General features: G+C 39.3%; 3 protein-coding genes across 3 annotated transcripts in view; 1 reads left to right on the forward strand and 2 right to left on the reverse strand.

Moving 5' to 3' along the window:
• LOC126559496 (ribosomal protein 63, mitochondrial) overlaps positions 1-24,122 on the reverse strand; it is a 278,118-nt gene that overhangs the window by 180,572 nt on the left and 73,424 nt on the right. The window lies entirely within an intron of this gene.
• Positions 1-24,122, reverse strand: part of LOC126559183 (uncharacterized) — a 456,771-nt gene that overhangs the window by 58,733 nt on the left and 373,916 nt on the right. The window lies entirely within an intron of this gene.
• LOC126567189 (cartilage-associated protein-like) lies at positions 569-10,823 on the forward strand. The gene is made up of 8 exons (XM_050223420.1): positions 569-684; positions 8,857-9,469; positions 9,544-9,687; positions 9,778-9,958; positions 10,021-10,146; positions 10,230-10,372; positions 10,437-10,646; positions 10,740-10,823. Exons 1-8 carry the CDS (start codon positions 569-571, stop codon positions 10,821-10,823), a joined length of 1,617 nt encoding a protein of 538 aa, XP_050079377.1.

Consider the following 24,122-nt stretch of genomic DNA (forward strand, 5'->3'; position numbering starts at 1 on the left):
ACTTTTAATCAAATCCATTGAAAGTTTCATCACGGACCTCACATTTAAAGTATGAATAAAGGGTAGCCGCTAAAAGTATAAACACGATTTCTAAATGACGTTTCTAGTAAACGGATGACGTAAAACAGCTGATTCTTGATATGCTTGATTGTTTACATTTAAAGCTACTAGCTAGTGCATTGAAACTATTTTTTGCCAATAGCGCCTGTTAAAATGCGAGGTATTTCCGTCGAAAAGCGCGAAAGCATTTTGCACAAATCCGAAAGTTTCGGGAGGAGTCCAGCTTCGAGGATGCGGCGAAAAGTGGTCGAAATCCTGGTCCTGTCGATCAACAGTTGGACCGCGAAATACCAAAAGCGTAAAGCGAAAAGAAAGAAAGTTTCATTCGTGGCTTAAGAACTGGGTAAATCAAAAAGTAACATCCAACGTGCCAAGGCAAAATTGAAGTTGAAAACGTTTATAAAACAAAAGAAACCGAAACGTAGTACAAAGCAGGCCGCATACGTTAAATATCGGGCTCGGGCTGTACGACAAGCTGCTGTGTCGCCAATCCTCATGCATTGGCGAGATGGACGATGAGTCGTACATAAATTTTGACTACAAAACACTTTTGGGCAGTCAATACTACACCGTCCCTGAAAGCGAGGATGTCGAAGAAGCCGTTGTGGTTCACTATGAGGTACGGTACGTGCCGAAAGAAATGAATGCCTCCGAACTGCCCTGAAGACAGTCTGATTGAGTTATTTTGGACGCTAACCATGGTACACTTGAGAAAGCATTTTAAAGCTGCGAAGAATATCGACAGTTTTCCAAAAAAACCTCAAAAAAGTGTCGAAAATCGTTCGGGACAAGTTTGTGCTAAGGCTGAAGGAAGGCGTCAGAACAAAAGTGCGATCAATAGCAGAACATTAATTTTTATTTTTATTTTTTTTTTTGGAAGTAGGAAACGAACACTGTTTATCAAATAAACATTCAGGATTCTGGAACAGATTTTATTTTTTGTCAAATTTTTAACCGTGATTGTACTTTCAGGGGGCAACCTTTACGCACTGAACTATTCAACCCCTACACTGCACTGGAGAATGATGTCCAACAAGGTGCAATTCTCTCTCAATCCGTTATACCGACCTTGGTGACGGATGATTCCACGCCATCCTCCCACCTGAATCTGGGCCTACCACGCCTCGTCTATACTTGTGGACGGCCTAAAAGGATTTTCTGAGCTAGGTCATAACTAGGTCATAACCATCGGAGCCTGGCGAGCTTGATTCGCATAAAGTTCGTACAGCTCGTCGTTGTAGTGGTTCATCCATTGTCCTTCCACACATACGGAGCCAACGATCCTTCTGAGCGTCTTCCTCTCGAACGCGGATAAGAGGGCTTCACCTGTTTTGGACAGGGTCCATGTCTCAGAGGCGTATGTGAGTACTGGGACTATATAGGTACGATATAATCCCAGCTTCGACCGTCGTGACATGTTTTTTGAGGTGAGATGTATCCTCAGGCTGTAGAATGACCGGTTGACCGCCAGCATCCTAGCGCGCATCTCCGTCTCTAAGCTGCTTTCGGTGCTGACTTTTGACCCGAGATAGGTGAAGTTTTGGACGACTTCAAATTTGCGGTCACCTATCCCGTACATCACCCCCACGTAGTTCCGGATTTCTTAGTAGGGCCGCTGATGGTGCCACCATCAATTTGGTCTTTGCCTCGTTAATCTGCAACCTGAGGTTTTCTGCCGCCTGTTCGATTCTTTGGCAGGCCTCTGCTACATGGAAGAGCCGCAGACCCATGATGTCTATATCATCAGTATTGACTTATAGAAGATGGTTCCCAAAGTCTCCACCTCAGAGTCATGGATGGCTCTCTCTAGCGCCAAGTTGAATAAGAGACAGGCGAGCCCATCTCCCAGACGCAGGTGTTTGGTGATAGCAAAGGACCCTGAGAATTTTCCATCCACTTTCACCTGGCATGTGATGTTGGTCATGGTCATTCTAACAAGCCTGATCAGTTTGGCCGGGATTGGTTATGCTATCATATGCGGCCTTAAAATCTATGAAGAAATGGCACGTGTTCAACTGCTATTCAACCATCTTCTCCAAGATTTGCCAAATGGTGAAGATCTGGTCAGAGGCAGACTTCAGAAAACAGGTTTACAATCATTTAATGATTATTTAAACTATTTAGTACAAGGTGCTAGGCGTCTCCACGGGATGTTTTCCTTATACGTTCGTTCGTAAGTTGTCTCTGCCTTGGAGATTCAAACAAATGATTGTGTTTTTAATGGGCATTTTTTTAAAAATTATGTACGTTCATAATTTTTAAAAAAATGCCCATTAAAAACACAATCATTTGTTTGAATCTCCAAGGCAGAGACAACTTACGAACGAACGTATAAGGAAAACATCCCGTGGAGACGCCTAGCACCTTGTACTAAATAGTTTAAATAATCATTAAATGATTGTAAACCTGTTTTCTGAGAGTTTTAAAAATACTTTAACATGCGATGATTTTTTGTGCATTAGGGTAAGACGGCCATCTCAAAAATATCATTTATGAATTTATGAAAATTTTGTCATTATGAAATATCAAATTTATGAAAAGGTGTGTGGTTTTTATAAGTATATTGTCCTTATCTTGTGCATTAAAACAGTTTCAAAATGACAGCGTCTTGCTTCTCGATCAATTAATAATGAAAAAAAAAATCCGAATCAAATCATAAATATTATAAAAACACACTAAATGTAGTTGATCATAGAGAAATACGTTATAATAATGAGAAATATTAACTGTTATTCACGAAATTTGGCACACTACATTTAATTATAACTCATTTGGTCACCGTATTGTGATTTTACTGCAAAAATGCTAGGTGGCTCACTAGTCCCTATGGCACATTTACCCCAACTTCCGCTAATGTTTCTTAACGATATGCTACGGCATTAGTTTTAGCGAAGATGTGCATTGGGTTGCAAACAAAGGAAATATCCCAGAAAATGTGTTTGAGCTGAACGGAACTGATATCTGAATCAGCGTCAACCTGTTTTACTGTGTCTGCGGCTGTGTGTATTGTTTTTCTGTATACTTTGCAATAGAATTAGTAAACATAGCGCACACAGACCGTACAAGTAGGACATACATAGCTCTACATGCATCGCTTCTACACGATGTACTTCCCTTGTCTCTGTGTTAGTGATTGAACTAATGCTTTCCTCCAAATTTCAACCCTGTAACATGCGAAACAGTTCAGTTGCGATTTGTTACGGTGTGTCTGCTCTTTCTGCTAGCCTCCCCTATTTTCTTCCCCACCACTCCCTTCTCTCCGCCCCTCTTTTAACCTTTGGAATGCAGTTTTATCCTGCCTGACTTAAACCCTCATTATGAGTAACCCGGGGCTGAGAGTAGATTTTGCACACAAAATACTGACAGAAAACGCATCGAACAGTGTGTGTGCAGAAGGGTAAGCGGATGAGGAACGCTGTTGTGAACCATTTCGTCCAATGTTCCCCAAACGAAACGTCCACTTTAACTTATGATTTTCCTTTCGGCGTGCAATAACATTCAAGGTCGCTCGCGCTAGGCACTATCTGCTCCGGCCTCCCAATTTTAACCCTCCCGTCGTTGCCTCCCAAAGGGGGTGGTTGAAGCACCGCTAAAGTGCTGCTGTTCGTGGGGAAGAAATGGGAATGTGTGCGTGCTATCGCATTTACAGTGCTTTGAACACAAACTCGAACCACTCGACACGGCGATGGCAAATTCATGAATAAAAATGTTTTTTTTTTTTGTAGTTTTATTAACTCTCTTAAGAATGATAGATTTTTTTAGTTTTTTATTTTACAAACGTAAGGTGGTATTCTCGAAAAAAAAATTATTCCATAATGCATAGAAAAACAATACTAAAAGTAGCAAAATTTCTACACAAAAATTATGAACTCTAATAATGTTTGAGACTCTAAAAAGTAATTTCAAAGTTCACTCACAATTAAAAGCCACACTCAGAAATCGTTCTGAATCAAAATTGGGTCAATGGAAAATTTGATTATTTCCAGCAGGTCTACTCAAAACTGTATGCATGGATCAACTGCTTCATCATCAAGGAAAAGAAGAATAAGAAGAATAAGAAGAAGGTCAACTTGTCAGTATTTCAGTAATACGTATAAAGAACCTATTTTTGTCAGCTTTAAAGCCTTTCTAAAATATTCTCCTTAATGATCAGTATGCTTCTACTGTACACAATAAATTTGACATTTGACAATTTGACACGATAAAATTTGTAGGAATTGAAAAAGCAATTTTATTTGCTTCAATGAACCAAATAAGGAAAAAAGTTTTTCTACGAAGTTTAGCTTACCATGTTGGCTGCAAAAATTACTCAAAGTAACAGCAGGGCCGCAAAAATGGTATTAATTTTTTGCACTAATTCTGCTTTTGCGTTGCAGGACGTTCGATTGGTGTCCCTTTCAACCGTGCCTCACACTAATTAGTCCATCGGGTTGAGGTCCGGGGAGCTGGGAGTGATTTGGCGGCCGTATTACAAGATGCCGAATCTGGTTGCCATTCACACGGCCTACCATTGGCCACTTTGGTTAACCACGGCTTGACGACCGTGTCCAGCAGCTTCACATAGCCGTCCGCGTTCAGGCGTTCAGGCCCTGCTCGAAGGATGGTGGCATCACATCCCCTTCCGATGCCACGCACCCGAACACCATGACCGCTGGGGGGAATTTTGTTTGCGGCACCCGTGGAACGTCGGCTGCACAGTAGGCAAGCCACCGGTTATTTTGGACGTTCAGCTTCTGATCCTGACAAAAGTTCTTTTCATCCGAAAATGACCAAATCGTTTCAGGTTCCGCCAGATGCTTGATCTTGTTAAGCGTCTTGTTGTTGCGTGTGGCAAAAAAGTCGGCGTTTTTACGTAGCATAGCGAAGATCTTCATTCAACACCTTCATGCTCCACCGTGTTTGAGGTCACACCAATTTCACGCGCAAGAACCCGTATGCTGACCCTCGGATCCCGCTGCAAACACTCCTGCAATTCATGCAAGAACTCGTCGTTCCTTTAGCAATCTGACCGTCTGGTATGATCTTTCCGTAGTACAACAGCCTCAAAATCATTGTTGCAGTTTTTAACCTGCTTGCGAATATCCTTCACCGTGCACACTGTGCCGCCGTCTTGATGTCCCGGTTTGTGTGTATCCGGCGCGGATCATCATGATACACGTAATTCGCTTCCATAGTTCCGGCAGGTTCCACTTAGTTCACACGACATTTTTTTTCACTACTTCCAAACACTTGTGGCTTTCGAATGACGTATCGTTTTTTTTTATACGATAACTCAATCACGAACTATAAACGAAATGGTCAAGTGTCAAATTTATCTTGCACACGGTTTGTATTACACAAATTTTAAAGACTTTGTTTGTAATCCATCGAGCTTCCGTTTTATGGGCATTTATTTGAATGTAAAATGTAAAAAATCACTTTCAGCTATCAAATAAGAATGCGATATTGGATGGTTGCTAGGGAAATCAATGCTTAAGGACGGCTCAAGTGCATGGAGTGTATGTTTCATGGGGATTTTGCATCGATTTTATTTGAGTTTTGCGCAACCTGTGTCAGATGTGTGTCTCGATCGACCGCCAATTTGACTGTAAACTTGTAAAACAGGATCGGATCAAACCGGAAATTAAACTAAAAGAAGGTACAGACAAATGGCTGTAGTATCTTTTGAAGTAAGTAAAAAAGCATATGAAAACATCTAATGCATAATAATACAAAAACAATGCTGGAGGGGACAGCCGTAGAATTATGATAATGTAAAAATCTTGCTTGACATACGAAATTAAGTGGAATTTACTTGATGACTGACTACTAAAATATTGTGGAGAAAGATCTTTGATCGTTATTGTCCATTTGTAGTTCATCTAGCAAGGACTAGTCGTTGTCTAAGGCAGATTCCGCCATAGTGAGGTGACGAATGACTATTTAACTACGTGGCATCAATAACCCTAGTTAGCCACTATAAAAAGAAGAAGAAAGTCGTGCAATTATTATTCTATTTCATCGCGTCCGAATATCAGTTTGAAGCACTGTATGCAAGCCCCACGGTTGTGCGGAATTAAAGAACCGCTGGCAGCGGCAAGATTATTTCACACACAGAGAATGAGAATGAGTGTGAAAGAGTCAAAACAACAACATTGCACACGCACCTGTTTCGAAGAAACATAGACACACACAGGAACTTCATTCTGAAAACAAAGAAACCTGATCCGTACGCAAAAAAGGGAAAATTAATTCATAAACGAACAACCACCAAAATTTCACACCAAATTAAAGAAAAAGATATACAAAAAAAAAAGCGTCCCAAAATCTGAATGGCATGGATGAATGGTTTAGAATGTATTATGTTATAATTGTCGAGGACGCATCATCGCGTAATATAATCAAATTTCATGTTTCACCCAGCGCTAGTTGAAATTCAGCCGAATACAGCACGCGTACAGAGCAACATATTTGATTGTACACGCACACGATTATTGTATGAGTGACCGTGATCGCGCAAGTGTCGCTGGTCGTGTACAGTGTCGAAACGGCACGTTATTTGTGTTTCGTGAAATGCTGCACATTACTGGAATCAAAGAAAAGAACGCTTTTTTTTTCTACAGATTTTATGAGAGACTCTACAATCTGCCGTACATCGAAATGCACGCAAAACGGGTGATCTTCACTTCCGCTTGCTTCTTTTCCATTTTTCTCTCCCCCATTTGTCAGAGGACTGGATGGGATTGCAAGGTTAGATTATGCACTTGGAAGCACGAAGCCACATGCGTAAACCGTAAGCGCATCGGTAATGCCATTTTCACTCTCATTTTTCATCTCACAATTAAACGCCAAAAATGCATAACTCACATTCACCCTTTCCCTCGCCCGCTTAGCTTATCTACTCACCCTTAACAACGAAAGTAGACGAAGAAGGTTGACAACAAGGCTGGCAGACACACTGAAATAGGAGGAATTGGCAATAATTCGAATGGAAATACTAAGAGCATAAATGGTTACGACTCTTTCAGGAAAATTCGTGTGTTGGGTGGTTCTGTCGGATCATGCCACCATGTGCTTCACGAACTGTCCACGATGTCCTAAAGTTCAAAACTACAAAAGCAACAGATCGTTGAATACGAACCTCTCCTTGTCAGATCAGATACTCAGAGTCACTGTAGGAAAGTAAAGTAAGCACAACCGCACAGCACGAGCGTTTGTTGTTGAATGAATGTGTTTGATGAGACCCCAACAGCTACTCGCCTTTCGCCGTTTGTCCAACGCAAGTGCACAACTCACACACGCCCACAAACGGTTGCATCGGCTTCAAGGTGTGTGTGGGTGTGTTTTCGTTAAGCATTCTTCTGCTCCGTTTGCTTCTGGAAAACAGAATAGAAAAATTAGAATTTAGCTTAACATAATGTAAATAATTGCATAAAATCATCATCACTGTGGTATTTTCCCTTGCCCATCATCTTTCAACCACAACTCAACTCTAGTTTTGCTATAAACGCATTCCGAGTCTCGTTTTCTCCTTCACCAACACTTCCCCAGCATGGATGCACTCGCAAATGCCGGTATAGAAGTTGGAAGAAAAAAGCGAATTTCTGCTTGAAGATGTAAGTAACCAACAAACAAACATTTGCCATAATTTCCCCTACTTTGTTGGTGCATCGTGGAACAGCTTGCAATCAGCTGCACCTTGGCCATGATTGTTATGATTGTGAGACATGACCATAAAATACATACGTATTTGTACTTGCTTTACGTAGGCACGTGTACTGAGACGGTCTGCGGTCGGTTTTGGACGTTTTACATAATCTTTTGCAAATTAACAAAGTTACAAAAATATAAAAATTATGTTGTGTTGGGTCGGTGATGTTAATTTAACTTGCATCGAGCGCAAAAAACCTTTGAGCTAATGTGACGTCATTTTTTTAACGCTGCCAAGCGTCGTGTAATTCAAACAAGCACCGGCGAACATATTTACCTCAAATCATCAGAGAAAACTAATGCGTGGAACATTGAGGATGATTTTAACGTACAGTTTGGATGGGAAATCACTGACCCAACGTGATGCGGTCGGGTTTTTTTTTTGCCGTAAAAAGTCATTCTCTTTTGTAAATACACTTCCGGACTGTACTTCACCTACATCAATCGATTAAATGCCACTCGAAAGGCAAGTTCTGGTTTCGGAACAGGAAAAAATATCAAACCTTCTTCGAACGAATTATCCTCCACGATTAAAACCAACCATGACCGATCGCGAGCATATCTACCACCGCCATCAATGTGCACGATTGTATAGATTTCGTCTCACATAACAACAATGTTGGCACTCACATGTGTTCCTACCAGCCACAAAAGACATAGGAGCGATCTAGGCGAGTGAAATTGTCCAAAATGCGTTACTGTTTTCTTATCGAACGGTCGCACGCAACACGATCCCAACCGTGCTAGCCGACGATGCTGGCAGACGCACGTGTATTGGTGTGCTTCGGATGCAGCATAAACCTCGGTATGTAGTGCGTCTTATACCATTGCACGATCGGTCGAGTTCTTGCGTTTTCGCTTTCCCTCTTCTTCGCACACTTGTCCGTCCATTCGACGGGAATTATTGAAACCACGCACAAGTGTATGAGCACGGAAGTGATTCTGTTGTTGCTTTTTGTGCTAAATTTAATACTTCCGAAGATTTGCTGTCGGCTAGGGAATTTGAAGCGAATAATAGTGCTTGTGTGTGCATCAATAAATGCTGTCCCAACATTAACATATTTCCCTTTTCGCAGACGTTTAGTGGGTCGAGTGTTTTTGGAACAGTAACAAGATCGTGGGGACGTGGACGTGGATCGAGATGATGGTATCACGCAGACGCCAAAATAGCTGGACAACGGTACGTCCGCTCGTAATCGGATGGTGCTGCTGTTGCCTGTTCACACTCACCACGGGACAGACGGTGACGGCTCGTGATGCAACGTCAGCATCTTCCAGTGATCCAGTGGGCGAAGTTACGGTGGATGAGTCGGTGCCGTATGATGCCGACGACCGGCCGGAAGATGGGAGCAGCTTCATCGATCAGTACGAACAGGGCGTACAGGCGTACCTATCGAACGACTGGGAGGACTGTGTGTACTTTCTCGAGCGTGCGTTGGAGGGATACCGGACGTACTACGAATCGGTAGCAAACTGTCGGATGGAGTGCGACTATGCGGCACGGGACGTGAAGCATCGCGGAGACTTCCTGCACGCCAGCAACATTGACAATCTGCAGCACTACGAGCTGATCTTGCGGCGTACGCTTTGTCTTTCGAAGTGTGCCCGCAAGTATGCGATCTATCGGTACCTTCCATTTAGCGAGGACTTCGATGGGCATTATATGGATATCTTTCAGGAGCTAAAGATTTATCCGTATCTGTACGCTTGCTACGTAAAGGTGGGTGGTGTCTGGGCGTTGCCTGGATCTAGAGAGGGAAGGCAAAAAGTAAGAAAATGTATGTTTATTTTTAGTCAAATCGCGTAACACTTGCCGCATCGGCCGCCTATACGTACCTGGTGAAACATCCGGAGGATACGGTGATGAAGAGGAATTTCGAGGAAGCGATCGATATGCCCGGCATCGATCGAGACGAAATTCGTGATCTAGAGGAAAAGGTAGGCCGGCCCCGTCAGTGTAAGGAAGGTTTCATATTTTCCGAAAACCACTACATATTTTCCCCTCGTACTTACGCTTTGTACGCCTAGAAATTCGTCGATCTGCTGATCGGTGGGATCGTGGACGAGCAGGACAGCAACTGGGAGCGAGCGATCGAGCGGCTTGAAGGTTCCATCAAGCAGTACATCTTCGACGAAAACCAGTGCCGCGCTTTCTGCGAGGGTGAATTTGATCACGGCTTTCTGCCCGACTTTATTACCGCCATCGGAAGTAAGTGTTGCGCGTCTTGTGGGTAGTTGAGAATTGAAGAATGGATTCTTTTCTTTCGATAGATCACTTTACCAATACGCTGTACTGCAAGCGTAACTGTACCTCAAACATGGGCATGGTGCGAGGAAAGTACTACGATAACCTATTCCCGCGGCACTATCAACATCTGCAGAAGGCGTACTATCATGGTAAGGATTCTGTTTTAAGATGAGAAAAAAAAAGAAACGATCATGTAATTATAAAAGGGATAAATTATATTAAAAAACAACAGTAAAACAGTACGAGGAATCTTATCGAGCCGGCATGAGCTACCTACTGTTCCATGGAGATGATCTCGAGATGCCGGAAGCACTGAAAACGATCGAAACCGAAGCGAAGGGTAGTGTGACGGCCGTCTTCTTCAAGCCGCGTAGGGTAGGACATTTTCGACATGCCGAACGAAGTCGGTTTTTATTCAATGTTTTTGTTTGCCCACCAGGAAGCGGTAGAGTACAACGATCGTATGCAGTACGAGGAAAAGTTGGCACGCTTCGCGAAAGAAGAGTTTGATCTACTAGAAGACGGTACCGGAACGGACGATGCGGACTTTGATCGAATGGATGATGAAGTAACGACCGAGGGCGAAGCGTTTTTCACGAACGCTCAGCAAGAGAACCTGGAGGATTCTGAAGTATCGGAAGAGGAAGAGGTACCTCTCTTAGGGAGAAATGGGCAAGTTTCTGGACACTTGTATCAAACACTATTAATCTGTGCTTCCTTTTTTTTACCATTTTTTTCTAAGGACACTCAACCACCAGAAGATGGCAGCAATGAGCTATATCCAAAAGATTCGACGGTCGGATATAACGATCGGGATGAGCTGTAAGAGAAGCTAAGTGGGGAAGGAATTGCTTGCCTTCAATACCACAATCAGAGTGTGCCATAACGGTGTTTTCTAGCGTATTTTAAGGCTTAGTTACACAGTATCTAGAAAATGTTTTTTAATAATTAAACTGATCATATCATAATTGTATAGTTGTGAGTCATTCTCATATCTTATCGTTTCATCAGAGTCTTTTCCGTTGTCTTCTGCTGCGTTTGTATTAACCGAGGTGTCTGTAAACTTACTTATGCATGTACGGTCGTGGCCTCGTACAGACATCCTCGAAACCGCTCATGGTCTAGCGTAGGTCCGGTGGCATTCTCATGACATGACCAGCCATCCGGTGGCCGACGAGTCTTGTTCTCTGCACTATGGTAAGATCAGTTCTTACAGTTCGTAGAGTTCCCTTGAGAAAACTCTTCTATTGTCTCATCTGGCGTCTTTAAATATTTTCATTTAAAAATTTTGGTCATAATTTTCAAACGATCTTTGGAGTATAAACTACAACTCCAAGTACAATTTGTTCAGTTCAGTTCATAGTTGTTCACAGAGGCAAGCCGTTGCAACCCTATCAAATATACAGTAAAACCTTCATGGTCGTTAATCCTGGTTTGGCCACTGTTTCAGCTGCTTCACCCATACAACTTTGGTTCTATGAGAACTTTTCATAAATAATCCTAAATTGTTTTATGATTTATTTTATATTACGATACTTTGGTAACACGTGGTAGCGGAGAATCTTTCAAGCCATTCGATAGCCGGCGTGTCCTAGAAGGTCGTTCAGCCAAGAAGGAGAAGAAGAAGATCTTCCTATTGGGATTTAAAGAATTCTGGAAGTTCAATACTATCAATACTTCTTAGTGATTGTTTATCGTTCAATAAAACGGGTGTAACAATTTTGCACTTACCACTTGTGGGGCCCACTGACCTCACGAACGGACTTGATTGTTAGGGCTAGAAAAACCATTAACAGGTTGGCTGATAAGTACCCGGTCTAACAAAGAAAAACACATTTTTTTGTCAAAATTCGTTTTTATTATTCAACATAGTTCCCTTCAAGAGCGATACAACGATTATAACGACCTTCCAATTTTTTGATACCATTTTGGTAGTACTCCTTAGGTTTTGCCTCAAAATAGGCCTCCATTTCGGCGACCACCTCTTCATTGCAGCCAATTTTTTTCCCTGCGAGCATCCTTTTGAGGTCTGAGAACAAGAAAAAGTTGCTGGGGGCCAGATCTGGAGAATACGGTGGGTGGGGAAGCAATTCGAAGCCCAATTCATGAATTTTTGCCATCGTTCTCAATGACTTGTGGCACGGTGCGTTGTCTTGGTGGAACAACACTTTTTTCTTCTTTGTTCTTTTTTCGTTCGTCAAGCAACCAAAAGTTGCTTGACAAAAGACGCTCTGTCTCACTAACTAATTGACATACAGACGTCAAATTTTGACACGAATCATTTGAAGGTTGGTGCTATATAAAAATATTATGCATTTAATACTAGCGGCGCCATCTATGGGTCAGACCGATTGCCGAAAAATCGAGTATACTGTAAATTTGATTTGGGACTTCTGTCCATAATTTGGGCAGTTTTTCTATTACAATTTTTTAAACAGAAATATGTTTCGAACATCAAATCGTTAGTATTTTATTATACTTTCAATAATATGTCCTGATCGTGCTATAAATGCTCAAACGTTAGCCCTCAGCTTAAACGACTTATCGATTTGATGGAGACGAAAAGAACGTGTGCACGCGTTCATCCATCCATCCGTTTCAAATCCCATCCGGACCGTTCCATCGTAGTGAGGACTGGCTATCCACTACTAGAAGGTCTTTAAGCCAAGTAGACGAAGAAGCCTTCATCCATAATCTGTTTTGTTACATGTTTTAATGAAGGCCCTTTGATTGACGCAACGCAACGCATTTCGGAGCGAATGACAAGTGTTCGGATGCTAAATTCACTAATCTTTATTAATTAATTGTTCTTTCATCTCGATAGTAAAGCATGCAATTTTCTATACTTGTATTACGAATTTCATTTGGGAATTTTAACTAAAACTAAAGCTGAAAACATTTACATTTTTAGAATAGAAATATTATGCTTCCCATTTAAGTTTGGGAAGAGAAACCCCACTCGTAGGTTTTCGGTTTCATAGAGTAAACGATTAATAGTCACTTGTAATAAAACAAACAAACAAGACTTAGCAGACTTTATGTACACCAAACACGAACCGTAAAGAAATAAAAAAACATGATTTTTGTTTGTTATTTGTTTTTTTCTGTTTTATTTCCGTTTTTTGTGTCTTTAATAATGCTTTTACATAGATCAAACATATCTAAACGTTGGAAAATGTACCATTTCAAATATATATAATATATGTGTATGTATATATGTATAATAATATAATGTATCTAAACACGTCCGTTCTATTGAAGGGGATTGGAAGGGATTGGAGGGTAGAGGGGATGGGGTGTATTTGTATCTGTATGTGTGTGAGTTTCAATTGTGCAATTAATCCATCTCGTCCATCGATTGGAGTCGTCTAAACTGCACAGTTACGTTTGTTACGTTTGTCCTTTCCAGTTTCTGTCGTCTTTTGCATTAATAGCTTCTTTTAGATTTTGTCATGTCGTGTTTCGTGTGTGCGTGTGTATTTGTCCATTGGGATGTAAGTAATTTCCGTTCCAAATTACCTAGAATTTTAAGTACTGCTTTACAGGTTGTTGGTTTAAAGTAACTGGGAGGACCGTAAAAAAAACCTTCTACACTTCCCGACTTTCGTCCTAGTCGCCACACACTCAATCAATCACACCCATCTAGCACTGTCCACTTCTCTGCCGGGCTTCATCCTTGCTTTAAAGCACGTTCTCAGCACATAAAACACACGTGGCTCTTAGGAGAGGGGGGAAAAAACGGCTTATTCTAAGTTCAATAGAGTGTGTTTCTTGTTTCATTTCGAGTTCGATTTTAAATGTTCGCTTTTCATATTTCTTGTAATTTATACAATATCGCACCCACACACACACACACACACAGTCATACATATAATGCATATACGATGCATCGATTTTCATACGCATTTTCATCATTCACACTTCACACACACTTACGCGGAGTTTTATGCTTGTAGTTTTCATCTCTCAGTTGTATTATGTATTTTACTGCTTTTCTTCTCTCCTCCTTTGGAAGCAACTTTTTATCTCTTCGTTTTTTCTTTTGTTTTCGACTTTTTTCTGTTTTACGGGGGCAGAATTTATACAATTTCTTCCTACTATGGTGTGCCGAGAGTGTTTGGGGTTTTTTTTTTATTTTAATTACTTTGGGGATCGCAATGTTTCCAACTACGGAACTTTTTCGTATTCCAGTTACCATTTCTGACCCTTCTTTTCCCGGAACTTTCCCAAACAATTGTATTTGTGTACCGTTCTCTTCGTTTTAAATTATTCCTTAGTTTTTGTTTAGTTTTTTTTTACATTTTCCCCCCCCGTTCATCAAGTTTAGTTAGACTATCTTAATAGTTTGTGTGTTTTTTTTTCCTCCATACATTGCCATACATTGCTCTCTGGTTGACACAACCAAAAAATCACAGCTAATAACTAGATCTTATGTTTCGTTTCATTGTGTTTTCTTTTTTTTTTAATGTTTTTACATTATTTATGCTCATGTTTTCCCTTTCACGTAAGTTTTGCTGTTGTTGTTATATTCTATACGAGAGTTTTGCTCTACTTTTATCCGAAAGAATAAAACAACTCAAACTCATCTATAATATCACACGTACACACACAAACACACATACATATATCATGCACACGCACACCCGATTAATTGGAGGCCGATTTTGCCTTATTTACTGCACTCGTGATTAGTAACCGCAACCGGACAGAGTCAAGGAAATCATCAATTGTGTGTAACAAATTATAAGGAAGCGATATATAACCATTTTAAATTCTACATGGCCCTATTTTTCTGTTCTTTTTCCGTTCAGTATAGTTTCACTATATCTACTGACTGGACTAGCCTTTGGACCATCACTAAATGGTGTGTTAACAAACAATAAACGCGCTCATTGTTATATAAATTCATCTCTACTTATAATAAATGCGCACAAACACACACTCTATATGGCACACACCTAACTGCTTTGAATAATTGACAAATTAATTTGATTTTCCTGTAGCGCACACCGTGCGTTTCCACGTTCTTATAGGAATTTTTTTGTATTTGCGAAATATTTCAAAGGTAAAGTGTTGATACAGCTCCCAAAAAATATAAACTCACGTCTGAACACATTTCAATTCTTCAAATGAAATTGAACTTTAACAGGCTAAAATACAGTGACCGACAAAATGAAATGCTCATGTCTACTCTTTTTATAATTTTTCCAATTTATTTGGATAAAAATGAAGCCCACATTATTCTCTACATTCTTTACAAGATAATCCAAATTTGAATTAGAAAAAAAAAAAACGATGCAAAACCATTATATGCTCTTTTTTTGCATTCAAGATCTGTTGCAAGTGCTTATGCCTACATTCTACTAGATTTCTAAGATGCGCCAGATCCTATTTTTGCCAGGTATTTTGTGCCGAAAGTTATTACGTCCTTTGACATTTTCAGCAGCAGGCATGGCATAAATTACACAGATTCTGAGGATCGGAGCACGGAAAACTGACTTCAAACATCGGTATGACATCGAGCGGCAGTACCGAGCAGCAACGAAATATAATCGTAATCAGTTGAACACTGATTACGATTATATTTCTACCTCTATGCCACCTCACAAACATGCCAATGTTGGTTCTAGCATCGTGCATTTGCCGGCTCTACCAAATGCTCCCTGACCGTACCGTAGTGGCAGTGTTTTGCCGGCTCTAGCAGATGCTCGCCAACCGTATGGAAGCTGTACCGGAATCGAATTTGCTGCCGGAATCAAGGTGTTACGCATATAGGAAGTGAATAAAGAAATATTTTTGTTCATGTATCCGTGTTGGGATATAAAAAGTTTTGTTTTTATTTAATTTCTGACGAACAGTAGGCGCTGATATGAAAGAAAGAGGGGAACAGGCTCACTCAAAGTAACTGCTCAATCGGAAACTTGTAACTGAAGCGTTCCCTAGACCTCGTGAACATTTGAGGATTTTTTTTTTTCACTTCCTGTTGGTTCATGGCTTCATATCGGTTAGGATTTGTTTTGAATGTAGAAAATGTGTTCCATTTTTCATTTAAATGTAACATATTTCCTTGTAAGTACCTTTCAATGACAATACGACGACGCGCCGTGATACTTAATAATAAATTTAAAAAAAATAATCCTTTCAATATTTTAGTGTTGTATCATTTAAAACATGTGTCAGCTTCATTTTGAACCAAATAAATGGATAATATATTTAGCCAGTCACTATAATAAAGTCAGATCTTGCTATATACACAACCACCTTCCAGAATATCACACACACGCATACAGACTTATACACACACACGCACGAACAATTGCACTACCGGTACAGAGAATCTATTGTTCAATTCTAACTTCTTTTTTTTATCTCGTTACATTACAATTTGCCTAGATCTGTCCTGCTGTCTCGCTCGTGTTTTTTTAAGTCATTATTATTTGTTTTTTTCCGTTTTCTTTTTTAACATTAGTTTTCGTAATAATAGGAGAACAAACAGAATGTATATGTTTTTTTGTGTATATATATATATAGTTTTTATATGTATATATGCCATTGGTTCAATATATAAGACACGTAAATGTTTTTTTTTTCGTCTTTTCAAGCTATCTCGTACTACTACTTATGTTTCTTTGTGCCATAACATGTAAACAGTATTCGTTTTTTGTTTGTTTGTTTTACTTAGTTCTTTCTTTTTCCGCGTTTCTCAAGAATTCGTTCGTAGCGTCATCGAAATTTACGCTTACGCTTCGCTTTTTGTTCATAATTCACTCAATTCTCCTCGTTATTTTATTAATATTTTTTCGCTCTTATCTATTCGCCAAAACTATCGTCTCTACTATGTGTGTGATCTAATCGAAGATTTGCAAGCCAAAAATTAATAACTGCCAAGGAACAAATGCAAATCTTCACCACCCTCAATCATTGGTTGCCTTTATCGTCTTTCTTCCTCCTCTTCTCTTAAAATTAGCAATGCGGCTAAAGCGCAATAATAATCATCATTAATCACTATTTATTTCGGAAGATATCAAACCTGCTAATGCTAAGCCGTTCTATAAAGGGTTTGGTGAGAAAATGTTTGTTTTGATTGAAATCTGGACCATTTCTCTATCTGTGTCTGGTTGTAATCTTGAGGAAGAGTTTGATTTTATTTAAATTTAGCAGCAGCAGCAGCAGCAGCAGTAGCAATATATCGGAATGGTATGTCCTAAATCTGCACCTCTCTTATTAATATGCTGCTTGTTTTCTTGACTAACTTGCTTAATGAGGTATGGAGAAAGAGAGAGAGAGAGAGAGAGAGAGAGAGAGAGAGAGAGAGAGAGAGAGCGAAAGAGAGAGAGAGATAGTAGAGGATTATCAAGTGACACAACTGGCGCCACCGCCGCAAGTTCGGCAAGTTTTGCCACTGTTAGGCGAATTACCGCAAATTCGGACGAATGTCGTCCGAATAAAGGAGGACGCTACTACTTTTCTCGTATTTACGTCCTTTCTTTCTACGCCATTTTCTCTACAACCGTGCACAACGAAGAAGAACGTATTCTGTTCTATTAATCCTTGTTTAGTTTTCTAATCTTACTATAATTTCACGTACATGGTGTATCACACGTTTTGGTTTTTGTGTTTTTTTTTTTCGTATTGCTAGAGTGAGATTCAATTGTTTGATCTGTTTGCTATTGTTGTGTGTTCTCCGGTCTTTTTTTATTTGGTACTGCTACAACAAACGTAAACTTCCATGTTAATTAAACCAAATAGGAAAGACGTGTCATCTGTAAGTCTTTATCGATCCTTTCACAATTCTCGGAGCTTGGGCGTATTAAGTTTGAAGCTATTATTTGCATCGCCGTTTGTTTGACTTGGTTTTTATGTATTTTCGAAAAAGTATATCCTATAAATCTAAATTCCAACTGGCCAACTCCTTAAAGTCATTCTTTGTATGTTAAAGATAGTTAGGCCCGACGCTTATAAGGAGCCGAAGGGGACTTTCCTTTTTACAGAAGAAGATCATCTCCCAAAAAAGTTCGAGTTTTTCCTTTTAGTGCAACTATAGCAAATAGCAAATGGCAGATTATGTATGTTTCCCATATTATGTACTCGAGATGGAGGTTTTTTGTTGATGTACTTGCGATCGCAGCAAAGCAAGATTTTTTCCAAAGCTTTCAGTCGAGTTGTACAGGCTAAGAAAAGGAATCTGAACAAGTGATTGGAGCACAACTTTGAGTAATTGTTTGAATTTTGCAACTGTACAATTGAAAATGGTGAGTTTAGTTCAAAATGTTTCTAATATAGATGATGACCTCTTCCCCTTACACACCGGTACACTAACTTTGTCCTCCTGTCTTTTTACTCTAGTGAGATTTAGTTGAACCCTGTTTTCATTCGTAAGTATAGCTAGATTTTTGTTCCTTTTTTTTCTCTTTTGAATAAGTACTTCAATCAGAACAAGAAGTCTTGTTACAGCATTTTTGCTAACGTTTAGGGCCTTCTGCTGACAACATAAATGGAAGCAAAACTATTGCATAAAGGAAGTATTGTTAACAGCAACCTTATACATACACATTCGCCATATAGGAAGAATTATTATGCCTGATCGATCATCGCGCACTAGCTTGTTGCGATTCCATTGAACACAGGGTTGTATATAAAATCTGTTCTACATGCTTTGATGTACACGCTACCACCATTTCCACAGCAACTATATTATTTTAGCTCACAACTATACGTTTTCGATCGATCGATTTACTGCGGTGTGTGCCTTATAACCAGTGAGTTGTAGGTTTTCTCTCTCTCTCTCTCTCTCTCGCTCAAAGTGTTTGCATGTCACTTAGACTACAATTGAAGTTTTACAACCGTTACGTTTACAGCTCTCCTCGAAAAAATGTGTACATAAAGAAACGATCAAATATCCTACCACCACGATGCCTCCGCTTAATGAGGATTTTTGCTCTCCTGTTTGTTTCGATGTTGAAAGCAAAGAAGCACAAGAACACAAGATCCTTCGATCCATTATCATCCAATGTCGCCAAGTGTCAACTTAGTAAAATATTAGCGAATGATGCGATCGGAGCAGCCCACTCGAACGATCGCTATATTTCATCGAATTCTGACGTGGAAGTAGTGCTGAAATGTGATACGAACGGTTGGTTGGTGGCATTGGGGAAAACATTCGATTGGAAAGGAAGAATGGGGGGAGAAAATGAGGTTGTCCATTGTTAGACAACACAGGACCATGCAGGATTGCGTGGAAAGAGAGATATAAGTTGTAGTTGTTAGTAAGATGAAAGATAGCTGTAATCTGCCAAAAAATGTATGTTATGCATTGTGAATGCGCAAGTGTCGGTAGGGTAGAAGAGAAGGTAGTAGAGAAGAATGATACTTAGAAAATATGAAGATCACCATGGAAGGATGATCCAAAAACTAATGCGTAATGTAATGAAAACAAAGCTATAAAGCAATAGAAATTAGTGAAGGGAATAGACATAGTACTGTAGAAAGATCATGAAAATATTTATCCTTTTGATGTGTTGAAAAACTTACAACTAAATTCATCTTCAGTTAGCTAATCATTAAACCAAACTTGAGTACCATCAAACAGACAAGCGTTAATTGGCAAACGTGTTCTCTATTGGTAATTTTATATAAACTAAGCCGTTTCCCATCGATTGAAACACAAGTCTTAGGATTTGCTTTCTTAGTGTTAATTCTACATGTTTTTTTACTCTCGCATTAGTGATGATCGGAAACCTTTGATAGTTTTATAAGCCACAGTAGTATGACCAAGCCTTTCAGAGCAGGGGTATCCAAACTACGAATAGCCGAGATCATATTGCTAATTTATAACATATTTGTGTGTTTTTTTAGATTTAAATAATAGTAAATAATGTCAACCACTATACATAATCAAAAGATTAAAAAAAAAGGATAATTTTAAAGGATGATCTTGGCGGGTCTCTCCCTGATACCCTGTGATACTTCAAGCATCAAGCAAAGAATTGTTTCAAAGATCGCTGGAAGAGATCTCATCGATATCAAATACGCAGATAATGTTAAGAAAGATTGCTCAAACTAATAGATAATGCATCGCCTTCAATTAAAACTTTTTGATATTCTATCTGGAGTTACCTCAAGCGACCCGGACATCGAAATGTTTGGAGACCCCTGTTTTAGAGTATAGTTTTGTATTTTTTTTATTTTTTGATGCAGGTGTAGCACATTTCAAACACGTTTCTTTTTAACTAATCAGTCACACTAACATCTAGAAACGGAAGAACGAAATTAAAATAGATCGGTGTTTGTGATAGAACGGCACCCATCGTACTGCGCACCCCTTTTTACTGTAAATATAACTGTTTGCATCTTTGGACAACAATTTTAACAGATTTAAGAGAGCGTTTTTCTATTATTACACCACTTTTTTTGGAACACGCGATTTGCTTCCTTCCTATGCTTCGCTTGATCACATAAATCTTATCTATTATAGATTGGGGATTGATATCTGGTATTCTATCTTTGATATAAATACTTTCTCTACCTTTAATACTAGCAATTTTCAACAGGACCGTCGAAATCTTACACACAAATTTGGTTTTAGTTCTTCCTTGCTCTATTATATATATACAGCACAAACGCGATCGATTCACATGCACAGTCTATAAAGTTTGCAGTTTTAACGAAAGGTTTAGTAGTTTGATTGATATTGTATAAAAAGTCTTACTTATTAATCTCACAATAATGTGTTGCACTCTCTCTCTCTCTTTCGCCCTCGATCGCCTATCGGTGGCACCATGCACTTACACAATCGATCTGTTTATAGTGAACGAGTTAGGTTTGGTTTTACATTACAAAACGCACCACTCCTTTGTCCCGATTTGGTTGTCCTCGGCAGGTAACGATCTCCGCCCCAGGAGTACATTCAGTTGGCCAGGCGCGTTTGCTTCCACAACCTATCACTACTGTTGTTACTGCATTGCACAACATGACAACGCTAAATGATGACTACGATAAATACTATCTAATAGTACCTTAAATATCAGTAAGGATACGAGTCAATGTTGTTCCTATTGCTAAAGTCCAATCCATCGGCTGAATCAGAGGGCATCCAAGCCGCAGCACACAAATACAACACAACAAAAGCACACACACACACATACACATAGAGGCGCAGTGGTGGTGGATAGTGGTCCAGCGAAAATGTTTATTTTGCCATCGTAAGACAACGTTGGCAACGGAACCAAACAGGAACCAAGCGGGCAGAACCAGCAGCAACCGATTTCCGTACGTTGTGAGAAATAGAAATGGAAGAAAACAGTATCAAACCATTTAGGAGTGTGTGTTGGCTAGTGCGGGTTACTCCAAATGAACAGTGTGTGTGTGAACATGTGTGGATTGTTTGTTGGAAGGTTGATCATGGAAGCCGGCACTGATCGATCGTATGATTGAAATGCACCACTCTAACGCAATCATACACAGCAAACATCACACTTGCATCAACTACGTGTGTTGCAATAATACATAAGAAGCAAATGGTTTCGCCTACAGAGCGTGTCCGAGTGTATATGTACTAACGCACATCAACATTCCGGTACAAAAGCACGGAGGAAAAACGTATCATGATAGCATGTTTAATCCTAGTGTGAAAATGATGCAGAAAACGGGAATGAATGACCGCTTCCTCTGTGTTGGCTAATCATGAGAAAACGTTTCACAAAATCGCATGATTCTCATGAGCAATGAATACTTATGAAAGGTTGACAAATGTGGCAAGAAAACGACAACGCAAAAACAATAAGGGAGTAATAGAGAGCGTATTGCAATCTACGGACAGTTTACAATAAGAAAACAAAAACGGGCATAAAACGCGTTTGCTGCTTCATTTGCGCTATATGTTCGTTATACTACATGATATACACTAAAGGGCAGCAGATGAGAGAGTATAGCATTTCATACAATAAAAGCTAACACGCTATACAAAGTACATCAAGCATTTTCGCTTCGTATGCTTGCTGCTTCTTCTACTGCATTTACACAACAACATTTGCTCTAGTTCTCTTGGATGATTGCACCGAAAGCTCCTAAAAATAAAAAATAAACATACATATACATATAAACAAAAAAAAAACAACGACAAAACATCGTCATCTTAAGTATGGAACTTACGTTTGCTCATCTCATCTCAACTATTACCTATTAAAAAAAAAACTCTCGCATTGCTAAATTGATAACGCTATCATTATTTATTATGATATATGGTATAGATATTAACGATAATATGTTGCCGTTACGTTTGACTCTTATGATGATATGTGTTGCAACCGATCGATCTTACCTAACGCTTAACACATTAACTCATATCTCTCTTCTTCATTCTACAAACGTACACACATTTTCCCTGGTTGTTCAGTTATATTGTTGCAAAACTAATGTGTTTATAATGACTTTGGTTCTTTTTGAAAAGGAAAATATTCATTATAAAAAAAAAGGATCAGCTGCAGCTACAGCTGAGATTCTTCACACAAACATCGGTTTTGCTGCACAAAATGCTGTTTTAGGGTGATTGCTCATCATGGTGCTTTGGTCCTTTCAGGCGGCACCTTTCTGAATCCTAACATCTAACTAAACTTGCCTTGTTCGAGAAAAACATTTTCCTATGAAGGACTAAATGGTGTGGAAAGAAGTAAATGTGATAGTTCGAAAAATATTGAACAATTAGGTCAAAAGAAGACAAAAGCATTGCAACACGGATAAGCGTGCTTTTGGCGCACGAAAATAAACAAACATTAAAAACACATGCTGCAAATGCTTTAATTTCTAAAAAAAAATATCGTCATTTACATATTGAGGAGGAGAGAAGAAAAAAAAGTTTACTAACGAATGGAAAAATCTTTTTATCTTGTTTTCTGCACACTCTGTGTAATTGTTAATGCTAACTGTAACAAAATTGCTTTTGCCGTACAGTTATGCAACTGACGGTATATATGTTTAGAGTGGCCACCCGTTGTGTTAACATTCAACAAACACATACAACATTATTAATCCTTTTTACACGCTGCATACACATCGCTGTGACTCACTTGTACAGTAGGTTGTAGGTTGTGTAGGTTGCTAATGAAAAAAAAAAAAACAATTTCGATGGCCCTACTTTGATCATTCCTTTCACTAGCTTAAACCGCGTATCCTTTAGCTAACCGATTGAAGCCGAGTTGAAATAATATGCTTAATCTGTTTATCTGAACACATCCAACTACATCGAAGCGAGCTAAAGAGGTTGCCAATCGTCATGCATGTATATATTTATCTAAAAAACTAAAAAAATCACCTAGATCTAGTTTTTGAAATCAACCATCAGCTTGTAACGAAAAGGTAAAAAACAGGAGAAACCCTCATGTGTATTGTATGCCATTACCATTGGTAACATGAAATGGAAAGATTTTTTTTTATTTTAGTATGACGGCTTACCGTATCGAAAAAAAAAAAAATTAGAGTAAAAATTGCAAAGATTGTTTGCAATTGGCTGACAAAATCGAAATAGCCACTCACACAATAAATTGCAAATTCAAAGGCAACAACTAAATCGTGTACTAGGGGCACAGGGTACACCACATAAAGTAAAAGAGAACTATTTAAAACTGCGCAAGCAACAAAAATTATTAGGAAAGATTTAGAAATAGACAAATAAAAATATTAACAAACTCATATTTAAGAGACAAAGACAGACTTTTTGAAAGCCATTTTGTCTCCTCTAATCGCTTTTTCGCATTGCAATTCCAATCGTTAAAATATAAATGTATCGTTTTCGTTACAGTTCCTGGGAAGTGCGATACGTGTGATACGAGCAATGACAATGGAACTCAACACTTGAATTAACTGTAGAAAGCGATCGAAATCCTGAATTGGCAGCGTTTCTCGGGCCAGTTTTGGGATATCGCATCTTACTAATAGGATGACTAAGAAAAGAATATTTCCACCTCAAACGGGACAAGCATAAGGATATTGGGAACGAGCATTTTAAAAAGATGGGATTTGTCTGTTTCACGTTACTGAAGACTTGTAATAATTCTTTCAACAAATTTGAAATTAACGAAGATGTGCGCGTTAGAGTTCCTATGGCAATTTCAACTCTTCCCAATACCCT

Source organism: Anopheles maculipalpis, chromosome 2RL, assembly GCF_943734695.1.
Source record: "Anopheles maculipalpis chromosome 2RL, idAnoMacuDA_375_x, whole genome shotgun sequence".
NCBI lineage: Eukaryota > Metazoa > Arthropoda > Insecta > Diptera > Culicidae > Anopheles > Anopheles maculipalpis.